Source organism: Podarcis muralis, chromosome 3 (genome assembly GCF_964188315.1).
Source record: "Podarcis muralis chromosome 3, rPodMur119.hap1.1, whole genome shotgun sequence".
In the NCBI taxonomy this organism is placed as follows: Eukaryota; Metazoa; Chordata; class Lepidosauria; order Squamata; family Lacertidae; genus Podarcis; species Podarcis muralis.
Genome location: NC_135657.1, coordinates 97,190,422 through 97,207,510, shown reverse-complemented (window position 1 = coordinate 97,207,510; position 17,089 = coordinate 97,190,422). Strand labels below are relative to the sequence as shown.

Sequence of the window (17,089 nt, the reverse complement as noted above, 5' to 3'; positions counted from 1 at the left end):
ATGAAAATAGGGATGTCCTAAGGAAAAGCATTCCAGGATCAAATCGGAAACTGGGATGTTTTCTGTAAATCCGGGACTGTCCCTGGAAAATAGGGGCACTCGGAGGGTCTGTGCTTGAAGCACTTGTTTCAAACGCACCATGATTTAATTGCATACAACTCTTTCTTCCGGGATTTTGTGTGTATGTCTCTCAAGCGACAAGCCGGGTGTCCTTGGAGGAATGAAACTTTCTAAAGCACATTGTGAAATATTAACTTGGGGAGATACTCCATCTATGGCTTAAGAAGATGATAACAGACAAGGTAGAAGAGGAAGTAGAGTCACATCTGCTGAGCAATGTTTAAGAATGCCGACTTACCAGATTCTGTTGACATAGCCAATAGAATTGCTGGAATTTCTGAGACATGAGGAGCTGAGCACTTCCCACGGCGCTCCGGATCTTACCTAGAACTGAACAGGCAAGATGGTTACAGTTAGTATGGGTTTGAAGCAAAACCAAGACAAAACAAGGCACCAATACTTTTGTGTTAACAAAAATGTTAAGCTGGAAAATCCTGTCATTGAGAACTTTTCTTCTTAAACCCTGTTCAAGGAAGATAGAAATTGTGAGGTCCTATTGTAACTGTTGCATTTATTTTGTCAAAATCTTAAAGAGGAATTGCCCTGGGGATGGTGGGGTGGGGGGGAAGGAAATGAAATTATTTTCTCAATTGGTAAAAAATATAGTGAAATCACACTTGCAAGGTTGGGTAGGGTTTTTGTTTTTTTTTTGCTAGGTATTGGTTTGATTTTTGCACTAGGTGAATTGCTATCTTTGCTCACTCATCTGTTTACAGAGGATCCACAGGGAGTGGCAGCTGATGCCACTTGATGGGACTGCTAGGAGGTCACAGAGGCATGGCAAATGAGAGGTCTGGCCAAGTTTTTCTGGTTATCCCCCTTGCAAAGATACACTTAAGCATGGCAGTTGCTTATTTGCTGAGAGAAGAGTGAGTGTGGCTCCCCACCTGTTCTGGTTCTCTCCCGCCTTCCACCTTTGCAAATAAACAGTGTACACTGGTACTTCTCAGTTTTAACAATACTTAGCACCTACTTTGGTTCAGAAGAGGGTCACTGCTGCCCCCATTTCTATACTGGGTTCATGCCGCAATAATGGTTCACCACTCAGAAGTAAGCCCCACTGAGCTCCAATGGAGATTCTTCCCTGGTAAGCATGAACAGGATTGAAACCTGAATAGAGGACTGTTAACAAGGGAGCCCATAACTGGCATGCTTAACTGGTATTGTAATTAGCTAAGAAGTTGGAAGGTATCCCATTAATAAGGACGAAGGGTGAGATCCAACGGCACTTTCCACATTCACAAATTATAATGTTATAGTTGCTGCCTGATTTGATGCTTTTAAGAGTGAATTTGTAGCTGATTGCACCTTTGGTCAAATGCCACTGTTATGAAGAGAGTGAATTCAGGGTTTACATTTCCACACTAATGGCAGGTTCTGGCCAAACTCAAAGTGCTGGTTTTAACCTACAAAAGCCTTAAATGGCTCAGGACTGCAATACCTCAAGGACTGCCTCTCTCCATATGAATCTGATCTGACCTTGAGATCATCCTCTGAGGCTCTTCTTTGTGTGTCTCCTCCATGAGACGTCTGGAGGGTAGCAATATGAGAACAGGTTATGAGCATGCAGGGATAGCCATTTAAAAACTTATTTATTTATTAATTAATTGGTTGCCTGGTATTCCAGAATTCTGATTTTGTGGGAGCATAGATTGGAAGAGGAACTATATGTCTGCCTGCGGTATGACGAACATGGTTACAGGGAGGAAATTTTGTCTGCAGCTAATGGTTGCTGCTATGAGCTTATATCTCTCTCTTCTGAACTGAGCTCGTAAATTGGCGGCTCTCACTGGTTCGAGCAAAGTGGCACAAAACAGATGTCTTCCAAACCACACCTACCGACCCACTACCCACACAAATGGAAATATTGTGGAGTCATTTCAGATCTTTCACAAGAGTTGGATCTTTTGCAATAGTCGAATCAGTGGGGCTTTGAGTACAGTATTCCAATGAATACTAACTGAATAATGATGGTGTTATGTGGTAGCGCGCACACACAAATTAAGAAAATCAGCAACTATGCCACTATAAATTTTAAGTGTAGAAAGGTTCTCAGAGGTGATCCACTGAAATCACTAACACTGGATCTCACCCTAACTTACAACATGTTCAGCAAAGCAAATAAGCTTCATTTTTGGGGTCTTTATTAGAAATGATTACACTCTGTTCTGGAATCCAAGGCGAAATTTGAAAACTCAGCACATGTATTTGCATGTGTAAGTCAGTTGTTGCTAAGTGCCCTTGAAATAAATGAGACTTATAAAGTATGAATAGCTCCCATTACATTGTTCTCAACATTACTTGGATTGCGAATCCCACTGTTTTCAGTAGAGCTTACTTCCAAGTAAGTGTGTGTAAGATTTTTAAGCCATGACTAACGTTTGTTGGATTTTGCCTACATGGTGTGAGTTTCCTTATGGAAACTGCAGAATACATACAGGTCTCAGATATGTGAACAAATAAATCCATGTATTTAAAAAGTGGCTGATGGACAAGCTTGCTGAATCCTAACACTCTGAATTTGGGTTGGTTCATTGCTTATTTCAACTCAACGATGTTGACACAGGGAAAGGCTGCTTCGTTTGTGAGGACTTACAGGCTCAGCCATTTACCCTTGCTTAATTTCATTAACTTGAAAGGTGCAGGATTGCAGCCATAGTCACCAATGTTGTTGTTTTTTAATTAAAATATTGCTCGGTGAAATGTGTTAGCATTTGACCCAGCTTAATGAACAGAATGAGGAGAAATTAGCTGAAGAGGAAGGAAATGGAAGAAGAGGATGGAAGGCAAGGTGCTAAAATAGCAGATGGATTATTATAACACATATTGCTATTGCTGTCTCCCCCCCCTTTTTTTTTTAAGTTACTTAAAGCTGTTGAGTTAAATAAATATCCCCAAGCGGGGATTCATTAATGGACATTGATTTCTGCTTTCTTGTGTGTAAACATAGTTTATTCTGGTTCCCAAGCAGCCTCATCCTGAAAACACAGGATGAGCTTAAAGCAAGCATTATAAACATGTCAGTCGCATTGAAATTTTAAGGAGAGCTAATCCAGTCAACAGAGGTATCTCTCTCTCTCTCTGTTTTGAATAAAACACAGACATAGGTCCCTTCATGTACACTAGGAACTTTACTATCAGGAATTATCATGCCTGGGTCATGACAATCTGCCACAAATAGTTCATTTCATTGATTCTCTCCCCTCTACGCAATTACTATGGCACCAAGTGGGGAGGAGCCTATTATCCCTATCCCCAGTACATCCCTTGGATAATTATCCCTATCCCCTATCCCTATCCCCAGTATAACTCTTTGGCTGTCCCTGCAGCCATCTCCCCATGTATTGGGGGTTGAATGCCTGCAATGGGGGTTCTCCTCTACTTGAGTAGGCTCCAAGTGTGACACAGAACCCTGATTTTTCAAGCTATTATCTGCTTCTTCTTTTGCTAATGCTTCAAGCAGTGGTGGAGCTGCAGTCAAAGGAGCCCAGTGGCATTTCAATTAGCCACAGAACAATCCAATAGGAATGAGTCTATAGCATGATTCTGGGGGGCAAATGATGCCTGCTCCCATTGGCCAGTAGGGAAGTAATTCAGTCCAGTTCACATTTATGGGCAAATCTACTGAATACACACTTTCCGAGACAATGCGAGAATCAAAATACAGTCATCCCTTGATCTGAATTTTGCAATGTGGTTCTACATCCAAGTAATGTGCACAGGAGAATTGTGCATAATAATTCATATGTTGGTGAAAATAAGTGCCCAAAATGCATTTTGTTAGGGGGAATTGATTTGTAAAAGGTGCACATGCATCAAAATTGCAAACAGAGGTGTGTAAGTTAGCAGAGCAGACCTGCATGCTGAAATGCTGCTGAATTATCAGAAGGATTTGGCAAATTTGTTTTAAATCACATATAGATGTGGAAATGTTGAGCAACTGAATGTAGGAGTGGAAAAAATGGAAGGAAAATGACATTGACAAAATTGGACATGCCTGCTAGCCAGTGAGGGCAACTATCTCTCCATCTGGGAGCAATTGAACATCATGGCATAGGATGCCTTTGCAGAACACAAAAAACGAACTACTGCTCACTGTGACTGTGCAGCAGCTACACTCCTCCCTGGTCTACTTTTACTCCTGCACCACACTTTGCAGGTTGTCTGACCCCAGGCTTGTGGCTAAGCTCTCTCCTTGTAAACCAGAAACTAAAGCCAAGAGCAAACTGTACAGTATGAACAAGACCATACAAAGTAGGCCCCAAAGTTGAACCAATGGAATTCATCACAACAGATTACATGGGTACACATAACTGGACACACCACAAAGTGGCAGTCAAATTTTAGGCTGGCAGCTGGAAAGAATGGTGCGGCAGTTGGAAAGGATAGTGGAGTCAGACCAAAGGATTATTTTTCTTGACTAGTATTATGAATGAAGAGAACTTGACTCAAGAATAAAGAAAGTGGATTCTCAAGCAGTAGACCTACTTTTGGGGCACCCTGAAGTGTTGTTTCCATTAGGATGTTCCAAGGGAAACACCTGAGGGCCGCCTTGACTGCAACTCTGCCACTGCTTCACGTGCCAGCAAACTTAATTTTCTTTTTTTTAAAAAAAAATGGGGAGTGGGAAAAGGCCCAAACCCTCTGCTAAAAGTAAAGGTAAAGGGACCCCTGACCTTTAGGTCCAGTTATGACCGACTCTGGGGTTGCGGCGCTCATCTCGCTTTATTGGCCGAGGGAGCCAGCGTACAGCATGACTAAGCCGCTTCTGGCGATCCAGAGCAGTGCACGGAAACGCCGCTGGAGCAGTACCTATTTATCTACTTGCACTTTGTGCTTTCAAACTGCTAGGTTGGCAGGAGCAGGGACCGAGCAACAGGAGCTAACCCCGTTGTGGGGATTCGAACTGCCGATCTTCTGATCGGCAAGCCCTAGGCTCTGTGGTTTAACCCACAGCTCCACCCACATCCCTCGTAAACCCTCTGCTACCTCATATTAAATAATGGTGAGTTTCCACATAAAAAGATAATGGATGCTAGACAACTCCTAAAGATTGCCCCAGTCTTTGGGGTGCCTTTTCAATCTGCCCTCATAAATCAGCAATGAAAGTCTGGGATGAATAGTCCATGCCAGCTTTTGTTGCAGCAGGCATTTTGAATTGTACCTGGAGTTCGGGGGGTGGGGAGTGGAGCTGCTTGAAAACTGGTCAGATATGCTCTGAGCGGCCAGTTTCAGTCAGCCATCAATCTTGTTGCTGCATCTCGAGAGTAATGAGAACCTCAGTGACTTCAGCTGGATGGGAGCGAGTTCCAATCAAGGTATAAATGGACTGTGGATCTTGTTGCATGGGAGGGTCATATTGGCAGAAGTAGAGCACACTGAGACCAGCTGAGAATGCCCATTTTAAAATGAGCTAAGCACTGATGTTAGCTGATGGCACTGATGTTAGCTCTTCACATTTCAGAGACTGGTTAAAGTGACAGGGCAGGGGAGGGAACAAACTGAAATCTATATCTAAGTCTTGCAGGCCGCTTTTTAAATTTCACTTTGAGTGATTCCTTGTCTGTTCAAGCAATTGAGACACTACCTGGGTAACAAATGGCTCACAGAATGAATCTCACTTTATGCCTAGGATGCTTGAGGAATTGGATTTCTCTGAATTCTGATGGAACTGACCTGTTGTAAAATGTGCAGATTGAAATGGATGGTATCCAATTTTAGTCATATTCAGAGTAGATCCATTTAAATCAATGAACTTTAGTAACTCAAGCCCATTTATTTCAATGGGTTTAATCTGAGTTCGACCGTATTGGATATAACACAATGTAATCATTCTTCGAATTTTGTATTTCTCCAAATTTTGCGATACAGTTCTCAACTATAAAAACAAAAGTACCAAAATGCATTAAAATGTGTATTTTAGGATAAAATACATGTAGAAATTTGTATAGTAAGATAAACTATGATGCTAAACAGAATTCTGACATTTTAGCTTTATGTTCTAATTGATTTTCTGTTATTGTTTTCTAAAGTATCTCCGTTGTAGAAGTGGGTTCTTAAGATATATTTGATTTAAATTCACTGATGGATCTGACTAATTTAAAAAGAGAATTTATTAAATAAATCTCCTTTAGTAAACTAAAATCACACACACACACACACACACACACACACACACTGAAAATCCTGCCTCAGTTTTATTGATAGCTATCATAAAGGTATGTATTTTCAGTTTAGCTTAATTAGAAAAGTGGATGGCCAAACAACTTATAGAGTGCACTTTGCAAAGTGTGCAGTGTGCTTCTACCCTTTCTATCACAGAAGCGCATCAGGTGCCTTCAGAGGCGCCGACTTGGGCCCCAGATTATGGGTCCCCAGTGGTGTGCGACATGATGTGATGTGATGTCATGATGTCACATTGTGTCGTAATGACATGATGCCACATTGTGTGTGCCCCAGCGGTGTCTGGGGACCCCAGAAGTCACATCCGAGGCCCCAAAAGGCCTCAAACGTGATTTCTGGTGCTATGTGAGGCACTGGAATTCACACCGGAGGCCTCAGACACCATTTCCGAGGCCTCACAAGGCCTTGGACACCATTGGGGGCCATTGGAGGCCTCCATGGTGTGGGTGCTTGAGCCCCCAGGCCCCCTATAGTTGGGGCCAGTGGGTGCCTTATTCCTGACCCAACCGCACTCCTGCTTCTTGATGCTGCTGTCACTAAGCTGCTTAAGAAGGCCATATTCCCCAGAGCCTGTTTTGTCTGTTTGTTTATAGGGTAATCTATATATAGGGAAATTAAGGTAATCTATATTCCGCCATGCTATTGCTATAGACCAGAAGAAAGGTAGGCACAAGAAAGGTAGGCAGGATTGTGCCCACTGGTTCCACTCCCAACCTGTGGAGTTAGGCATACATACAACTGTTCACCCAGACTTCTCAGTCACACAAGGGCTCCATTCAGGCCTTCAAGAACCAAGCTAGAATCACAACCTTTGCCCTTTCTACCTGTGCTTGCAGTATACATCGTGTCATGTGAACGGGGCCAAAATGACTGTTAAAAATAGTCATGAAGTTATCTGTCCCTATTATCCATGCTAGCCATTGAAATTTCTCTAAGCAGTATGTCCCTGGTTTTCAGCCACCCAGGGACAAAGAGCAAATGGTGGCCTGTAAATTTACCAGAGGCACCTGGCAGCTCATTACCAGGTGCAAAAAGTGTACTAGGGCCAAATGTGTTCTTTGGTCTGATCTAGCAAAGTATGACCTGAGGTTGCTGGCTTATACGTATGAATTGTTTCTGCTCTGAGGTGGCCACTGGCTCTGCTTGGCACATCCCATTTGGAAATCTACACATTCTAAGCAAAACCCCATAAGATTTATCCTCCAACCTGCCAGTCAAACTTGATACCTCCTTTGCTGTCTCCTGCAGGCATTTATGGTGGGGCAATCAGAGAAGAAGAAGAGGAGGAGGAGGAGGAGGAGGAGTTTGGATCTGATATCCCACTTTATCACTACCGAAGGAGTCTCAAAGCGGCTCACATTCTCTTTTCCCTTCCTCCCCCACAACAAAGACTCTGTGAGGTGAGTGAGGCTGAGAGACTTCAGAGAAGTGTGACTAGCCCAAGGTCATCCAACAGCTGCATGTGAAGGTGCCGAGACGCGAACCCGGTTCCCCAGATTACGAGTCCACCGCTCTTAACCACTACACCACACTGGCTCTCCAGAGGCAGTGTCTTGGGAGTGGGGGAACTGGGAAGACTGTTTTGTCCTCCTCCCTTCTATCAGGTTGATTATTCTGTCCACAGCAAAAGCTGCCTTGCATGTCCAACTACCCAGGGAATCAGAAGCAAAAACTACAGCCCAAATGAGTTAGACCATGACGCAGTATACCTGCGAGGCAAACTCCTAGGGTCTGTTTTCAATAGCTTTGCAAACTCCTTGAAACAGCACATTCACAACCAAAAGAGAATTGACTATGCTGCGGGTGTATAATATCTGGTGTTACTTGGACACGAGTGGAGCTTTAGAATCTCACTGCCACCGTGTTTGCTCAAATCTGCATTCACAGGAAGCAGCCTTGCCTTTCAAACCGCATATCTACTTTGGCTAAACCTTTATTGGTAGGCATAAATCACAGAAGATAAACAGCATAAACGTATTATGCCATCAATATCGTCTGGTTATATCTTGGAGAAGATCTACTCAGGCTACATTAATATACAGAGATGGACAAGCACTGACATGTTAAATATACAGACTTTCCTGTAAAGCCTACTGGAAGCAGTATTTCACCACAGAAAATAGTAGCACCTGAACGGTTGCCTTGAGCCCAAACGACTTACTCTCATCAAGGAGTGTTCATGTCATGTATGTCGATCAAGATGCATTTCAAGCTGTGACAAATCCCAGAGTCTGTCACAGCAAAGGAAAATAAAGAGACCACGATAAATCTGTTAGCCTTTAAGGTGCCACAAGACTCTTTGTTATTTCAGGCTGCGATATCACGACGCCCTCCTGAGTGTGCGCTTATCAACCCATGAAGGCGCAAAAGTGTCAGGTGGTATGTGATGAAAAACCAGGAGAAAAGAGCTTTTCATCAGGAAGACTCAAACAAGCCCCAAAGCAAGCGTAACTCTTTCCCCACAAATATCTGTCCTCCATTTCTTTTAAGAAGGCTTCCTTCTGAGGGAAAGAAGCCCCATGGGAAACAAGTAAGTATGCAGAAGCTTGAACTGCAAAAGCGAATTATATTGTTACATGCCATGGCTGTTGGTGGCCATTGGGGCTAAAGGCAGGGAAACCAACCTACGTTGCAGTGGGAAGGCAAACGGCATTTCCATGAGCTCTGGTACTTGTCACAGTGTCCTGTTGAGCCAGAAGTGGTTTAGTCATGCTGGCCACATGACCCGGAAAGCTGTTTGTGGACAAACGCCGGCTCCCTCAGTCTGAAGCGAGATGAGTGCCGCAACCCCATAGTCGCCTTTGACTGTACTTAACCGTCCAGGGGTCCTTTACGTACATTATGCGATTCCTGGTGTCATTTTACAGGGGATGAGTGGTGGTGAACAAGTCTGTTTGAAGTAACCCCTCCATCCTTCCCCACACTGATGCTGTGTCCGAACACAGGACACAACCTGGCTTCATTTCGAAAGAGGCAACAGCGTTTCCTTGCTGTTTCCAGAATAAAATGGTTTTTACCATTGGTGGCAATATTCTGTGGACCCCTGTTGTCAACCGAATAAAAGACAATAGGTGGTAATAGATCGTAAACAAAGAGGCATAGAGTGCTGAGCTCAGTAATATAATGCAGTCTGCAAAGCAATTCCCCTTCTTCCTGTTGAGGATGGATGCCTTGATCAGCACTGGAAATGCCCCGTAAACCCAAGCATGGCATCTACTGCTTATATAATGTGATTTGTTTCATATTTTTTTATGAACAGAATCAGGGCCACACGAAGACTGCTTACCTGCTTACCTGGATGGGGATAGGATAGTGCCTGGCAGTGGGAGGGGGGTGCACAGGCACACTGGCAGGGTCACGGGATTGGCTGCACCAATAGGCCTATATGGCCCCCACCCTGCCCCCACCCTAGCCACATCCAGGTAAGCAGCAGTGACGCCGGTGTCAGGAGGGTGGCTCAACAGCTCAGTCCCACCAGTTGCACTGCTATGGGATTCAAGCAATCATAGTGTGGCACCAATGATGCTTGTGAAAATATGGAACAAATCACACTGGTTGGACAATATTTATACTGAATCATGATTACCATCCAAAGTGGAAGCATGGAATAAGCCCTCAAAAGATTCTGAACTTTGGGCGTGGGAATTTAAAAATGCAATGCAGTTGGGATTTGTTTCTTTTCTCTTCCCCGTATTTGAATATAACATAGCACAGCACAGCACAGCACAGCACAGCACAGCACAGCACAGCATAGCATAGCATAGCATAGCATAGCATAGCATAGCATAGCATAACATAACATAACATAACAATAGTATAATATAACTTTTAAACAGTTAGCTGCTACACCAGTGATGTAAAGTTACAGAAAATTCTGAGAATTCATGGGCCATGTTCTGTTTCTTCCTTTCCTTCAAATTTCAAGAAATTGTATTATATGTTTCTGTGGGATCAAATGTGAATTCTCCTTCATATTTGGAAATCACAGACTACGGGGAATATATGTGTGTGAGCTTTTCTATGTAGATAACTCAATAGGTTTTAACTTCTATAGTCCCAGGAGACATATAACATATAGAAGCAAAATCCCAAAGGTGCATCATACGCAGTGCAAATAATCAAGAGGTCAGCATGCTATCAAACAACAACTTTCCTTAGAAACTTCTTCCTCTTACTACTACTACTACAAAATAAAGTTATAGGTCTTTGATTTAATAAGAAGGGTTGGGTTTTATCAGATTTCCCCGAGTGATCACAGCAATAATATAAACATTAAAGAAGGACTAGACTGTTTCAGAAGTACTCTAAAAGAAAATGCAAAATATGGCTATGGTCTTACTTTCTTCGGAAAGATCGTTTTCTTCCGCTTCTCTCTCCATCTCTTTACACCATCCTTCCATCCTCTTGGTCTCAGTATGTAGCAACTTCATAAACCAAGAGCCATCTCGTCGACATGGAGACATCCGCCCTGTCTCAACTGTCTCAATGGCTGGTTCCAACCAAGGTTCAGGTGGTGGGATATTGGAGGTGTCTACTTGGGTCCTATAATCTTCTCTGTAACTAAACAGCCCCTGTGTCCGCACAGTTCTTACCGCACCATATTGAGTAGGGGTGCTGGGTTCTGAATGCCGCTGGAAAGAACCACCAAACTGAAGTCCCTTGTCCTCCATTGTTATGTGTCCTGGAAAGCCTTCGAGTTCCAGGTCAGCCTGAACCGCTGTTGTTACACTATTTGAGCGCTTAAACCGCCCATGCCTGGAGAGGAACAGAAAACAGCACACAAATCCACATATTGCCCAAAAATACATTTTTTTTGCCTGATAAAATCACAATATCTCAACTCTGCAGCCATTCAGAATCTCTTATCATTACTGTTCAGAAATATTAATAAAAATCAAACATGGTTATTTGAATGAAGCAAGTGAATGAAGCCTACTTTACATAGGACACAATGGGACTATTGATCAGAAGAACGATACTAATGAAAATCATTCAAGCCACCTTTGGAAGTGTATCGCAGGAAGCAAGTGGTATCCCATAATGTCCAATCCCCTAAATGTTAATTACAGGGGGCACGCTAACAATTAATTTTAATTTTTATATTTAAATCCTTGTTATTGTCATATTGTCCCTTGTATTTCTGATTTTTTATGATCTGTGATATTGTGTGTGTTGAAGCTGGTCTGTGACCGTATTAATAAATTCATTCATTCATTCACCTTTGGAAGTGAACATTGATTTGTTCCCACAGTAGAAAACAAAGCACCTCATTTGTAAGTGAACTGGAGAGATTGCCTGAAAATGCCGCAGTGACTCAGATTATCACTAAACCAAATAACAGCAAATAGATGAATGACCAATCTTAAGGTCTAAAACAGGGGTCGGCAAGCTTTTTTGGGGGGTGGGCCGGTGCACCACACCACAAGCCTCCTGGTGGGCTGGAGTGTGTGTGTGTGTGCATGCGCACATGCGCATACGGCAAAGGGGGCTTCTCTCCCCGCTCTCTCCCCCAGCCCCTCTTGTCCCCCTGCTTACCTAGGGAGCTTCCAAGAGGCAGAGGCTGGCGGTGGTGGCGGAACGAGCAGCCCAAAAGAGCTGCTTTCAGGCTGCTCATTCCTCCTCCACTGATGACGACAGCCTCTACTGCTCGCAAGGGTAGGCACAGGAGCCACACTTGGCAGAGTGGTGGCAGCATAAGCAGTGGTGGCAAACAGCTTGCTCCAACGAGGGGCTGCTGGAAATGTACTCGGCCAGCTCAATCCAGCCCCTTCCTCCTCTCGGCCACGCGCAGCCGTTGCTTGCCCATTGGCCAGGGCCTCAAACCTTAGCAGGCAATTGGCCGAAAATTTGCTGCACCAGGAGGAGGGAGGGAGGAGGTTCCACTGCGGTGAGGGAGAGGGGGGAAAATGTCGGCAGGAAAAAAATGGTGCCCGCGCCATGAAAAGAAACCACTGTGGAATCCCCACGCCGATCCATGGAACAGGCCATGGGCTCATGGGCAGAACCAGCCCATGGGCCTTAAGTTGCCAAACTCTGGCCTAAAATATGTAAATATTCTCTGAGAGCTTGGTTTGGCTTGATTTTTTATTTTTATTTTTAAGGCAAGGCTTAAAGGTATTTCTTTGCCAATCGGCTTTTGGATAAGCCAAACTGGAGTAGCTAGCATCCAACAAGATGGCTAGCAGTGATGTTCTATATGGTTGTATAACATGCTGCTTGTTTGGTTTTATTAAACAAATTTGTATTGATTTTCATTGTGTAGGTAGTAATACTTTGGTTTCTTTTTTTAATGTGACTTTTTAAAACAGTAAGCTGTTTTGGGAGAAATAAATAAATAGAATAGATATTAATTGTGGGGCAAGGTTGCTCATAGCTATTATTCAATGATTTCTAATAATGGTAAAATGTTCACATGTAAACACACCAAATACATGCACGTACATGGCACATGTTTTCTTGAAGACTCACACCACATTATATCATGTACACACACACACACACACACACACACACACACACACACACACTGTGCCTTTGCTTGACATACCGTTTATCATCTTCCACTTGCACTCCAACTGAGTGGTATTCCCGTAGGCCTCTGCTCTCGGTATCTGAATCAGTTGCTGTTTCCACCTAGTTCAACACAAAAGATAAATCTGCAGAAGTGAACATTGAAAACCTGGAATTATTACTACCTCGTGGATTTAAACTAACATTACATTTCTCTCTTTACGAGTAGCAGTCTGGGCCCAAACATGTCTACAAATGGATCAGACACACTGATTGCAGCGCAGGGTATCTGCAAGGAGGTGTATTTGAGATCACAGGATGGGGTGGGGGGGGAATCTCATGGAGTGAAATATTTCAAATAGTATGCTGTTGTATATTACAAAACTGCGAGGAGCAACTATGGCTCTGTTTTGTCATTCTTCCCACGTACTTTGGAAACCATGTTGAATGAACACATGGAGTCGCATTGTGCTTGACATCCCTCTTCTCGACCACCAGAGATTCAAAAGCTCCTTATGTGCACTCTTGTAGTACCTGATCAAAACTGAACTTTTAATTCAGGATGGATGGATTAGTTTATTTCCAGTCTATGCCAATTTTGTATGTGGTTATTCATAGGTCTGTCCTGTTTGTGCATTAATCAAAATCCACATGAAAATTCGTGTTTAAAACTATGCAATTAGAGATGTATTTCATCACAAATTATTCACTTGCACGTATATTTTATCTGAATGTGCACATTTCTAAATGGATTTTATGTTAAAACATCCAATTTAAACATTTTTGGAACTGAGAATTGTACTGCAAAACTTCGCAAAATCTGAAGGAGAGTAAACCTTTCAGTCTGCACATTGGACAGGGAGGGGCAGATCAGAGCAGTTTGTACTGAAATTTTCAGAAACTGAATTCCTCAAGCATACTTTCTTTAGTTAAGTTAGATTTTAAAAGTTCTGAATGTTACATTCTCAGTGCCAGAAAAATCAATACAAGAGGCATATATCTTGCTCCAAGTTATCGTTCTATGCAGCTTGCCAGGGCTGACACTCTCTAAATACCCCAGCGATTACTTCCATGTTTTAATACCTTTCATTTTCTTGCCATGCCTAGAAGCAGAAACCATTGCCAAATGAGGATTTTCTATGCAATTTGGCAAGCTAAACATTTTAGTGCTAAGTGCACAAAAATAAATCTGGGCAGTGGAGGGGACCCTCTCCGTATATATATACACCGTATTTTTCGCTCTATAAGACGCACCAGATCACAAGACGCACCTAGTTTTTGGAGGAGGAAAACAAGAAAAAAATATATTCTGAATCTCAGAAGCCAGAACAGCAAGAGGGATCGCTACGCAGTGAAAGCAGCAATCCCTCTTGCTGTTCTGGCTCCTGGGATAGCTGTGCAACCTGCATTCGCTCCATAAGACGCACACAAATTTCCGCTTACTTTTTAGGAGGGAAAAAGTGAGTCTTATAGAGCAAAAAATACGGTGTGTGTGTATACATATATATATATATGCAGGTTTTGGTGTCCTCGGGTGTCTTCCCGTGTAAAAGATGGGGTGTCTAGGCGACGTTTCGACGAGGTCTCACTCGTCATCTTCAGGCTGGTGCTTTCGGCTTCTTGTTACTGGAACAGAGCTCTGTTCCAGTAACAAGAAGCCGAAAGCACCAGCCTGAAGATGACGAGTGAGACCTCGTCGAAACGTCGCCTAGACACCCCATCTTTTACACGGGAAGACACCCGAGGACACCAAAACCTGCATTCCTGTACCCGTGAAAATCTACGAAAGCAAATATATATATATATATATATATATATATATATATATATATATATATATATATATGTGTGAGCTTTTAGTGTTCAGGTGGAGAGAAGTTTACCTGTATGCCTGTAAAATTCAGGAAATGGACAGTAATGGGCACTTTACATAATCAAGCTTGCAATAATACAAATATTTCTGCTACTACTAATAGATATAGCACTGGAATGCTTCACCTCATTATTATGAATATTAGTAGTATTATACTGCCCAGGGCTTATGTAAGCATGCTTCCTAGATATTTCCCTGGACGCAGGGTGCCCTAGTAATTTGAGAGGCTGCTGTCTAAATTGGATTTCGTTCCCAACCCACCCCCACCCCTTACACTCTCTATCATTGCATCAAAGGCTGTCTTTAAGCCTCCAAATGTTATGTACAGAGAAACATCTTTGCACTCTGGAATGTGTTGTAAGTATGGAAAGACAAGCCAGTGATCTGCAGTAGAGTAGACTGGTCCTTTCAAGGCCATCAGGAAATAACTTGTTAGTTGCAGGGATGGAATGTATCCTCTGCATATGAACTTTACGAAGGAAGAGGGATAGGTACCTGAATTGTAAGGCATCCAGGTGAGAAGCATGTCTAACTTATAATAATAATAATAATAATTTATTATTTATACCCCGCCCATCTGGCTGGGCCTCCCCAGCCACTCTGGGCGGCTTCCATAAAAACCAAAAATACAATAAAATATCACATGTTAAAAACTTCCCTGAACAGGGCTGCCTTAAGATGTCTCTTGAATGTCAGGTAGTTATTTATCACTTTGACATCTGCTGGAAGGGCGTTCCACAGGGTGGGCGCCACTACCGAGAAGGCCCTCTGCCTGGTTCCCTGTAGCTTTGCTTCTCGCAATGAGGGAACCGCCAGAAGGCCCTCGGCGCTGGACCTCAGCGTCCGGGCAGAATGATGGGGGTGGAGACGCTCCTTCAGGTATACTGGACCGAGGCCGTTTAGGGCTTTAAAGGTCAGCACCAACACTTTGAATTGTGCTCGGAAACATACTGGGAGCCAATGCAAGTCTTTCAAGACCGGTGTTATATGGTCTCGGCGGCCGCTCCCAGTCACCACTCTAGCTTCCACTTCCTTTGCTTTATATGCACATTTTCGAGGCCACACAGACCTATCAGGGTTAATAGATCTGCTAGTAAATGCAGGGCTGGATGTGATAGTCACTGCTGACAGAGCATGGCAGATTCTTGTCTCCCTAACCCTGCTGGTCCCATGCTGTTTCCACACATACGTCATGTGTGTTATGGTGTCATTGCATTCTGTTAATTGTTTAATGCCTCATCCCACGGTACCATTTTATGATTTCTAATATTTAGGAACAGGAAATCGACATCAGCAGCATAATCCGAGCTATAGAACGAATGCTAATTATTTGATAAATCTATCGGTGGTAGCTGTAGGAGCCGAAGGTTTATTAGATTCTTTTGTTGTAATCTCTTACTGAAAACAGATCACAAGGATTTGAAGTTCAAGGGGAAATGGGAAAATGGCAGTGATAAAGGAAGTAACAACACATTCCCCCCCCAACACAGCTTGCTGTTGTCTATTACTACTAGCACTGAAGATTATCAACAGTTATTTAACACCATGAAGGCAGGAAAAATATGCTATGAATTGTCAGACTGTTTTTAGAAAGGTGAGATGGTGCCACAAAAACAGCTTCTGCGCATTGTTGATGGAGTTATAATAATATATCTGTTCACTGTGAATATTATTAAAAGGAGTTCATTAAATGACAGTGTGTAATTTATCACTGGAACCTCTGGAAATTTTGCTTGCTTCCTAGAAAAATATCCTGAAAGTATGGTTGACCACAACAACAACTAAAACAAAAAAAAGATAGCATATATATTTATTAGTTTTGTAGCACCTTCCTTAAGAAACGATGTTCAGCATATATTTGATCTTTACAAATACAGTGGTACCTCCGGATGAGAATGGGATTCGTTCTGGAGCCCCATTCGCATCCTGAAGCGAACACAACCCGCGATTTGCCACTTCCGCGCATGCGCGTGATGTCATTTTGAGCGTCTGTGCATGCACGAACGGCGAAACCCAGAAGTAACGTGTTCCGGGTCACGGCGGGGCGCAACCCGAAAACGCTCAACCTGAAGTGTATTCATCCCGAGGTATGACTGTAACTTGAGTTTCATACTGAAGACCTCATGTTTTTGCCATGTAAACCAGTATTCCTTGACCTTTTAGAGTGTGAAAGGCAACCAAATTAATGACCGTATATGCTCAAGTATAAGCCCACTTTTTCAGCACATTTTTTAAGCTGAAAAAGCCCCCCTCGGTTTATACTTGAGTGAGGGTTCCTGGTGGCGGCGGCAGCGGAGGAACGAGCAGCCTGAAAGCAGCCCTTTTGGGCTGCTCCTTCCTCCTCGTCCACCTTTGCCGCTGTTGGGGGTGAAGGAGGAGGAATGAGCAGCCTGAAAGCAACCC

The 17,089-nt window shown here is 43.2% G+C and overlaps 1 protein-coding gene across 5 annotated transcripts in view; it reads right to left on the bottom strand.

Moving 5' to 3' along the window:
• Nucleotides 1-17,089, bottom strand: part of DLGAP2 (DLG associated protein 2) — a 395,598-nt gene that overhangs the window by 18,487 nt on the left and 360,022 nt on the right. For all 5 annotated transcript variants that reach the window (XM_077926383.1, XM_077926382.1, XM_077926384.1 and 2 more), the window contains 3 exons: nt 12,851-12,936; nt 10,643-11,058; nt 359-450 (listed from right to left, as the gene is read on the bottom strand). In XM_077926383.1, the coding sequence (XP_077782509.1) occupies nt 359-450; nt 10,643-11,058; nt 12,851-12,936 (594 nt within the window). The remainder of the gene's footprint in view (nt 1-358; nt 451-10,642; nt 11,059-12,850; nt 12,937-17,089) is intronic.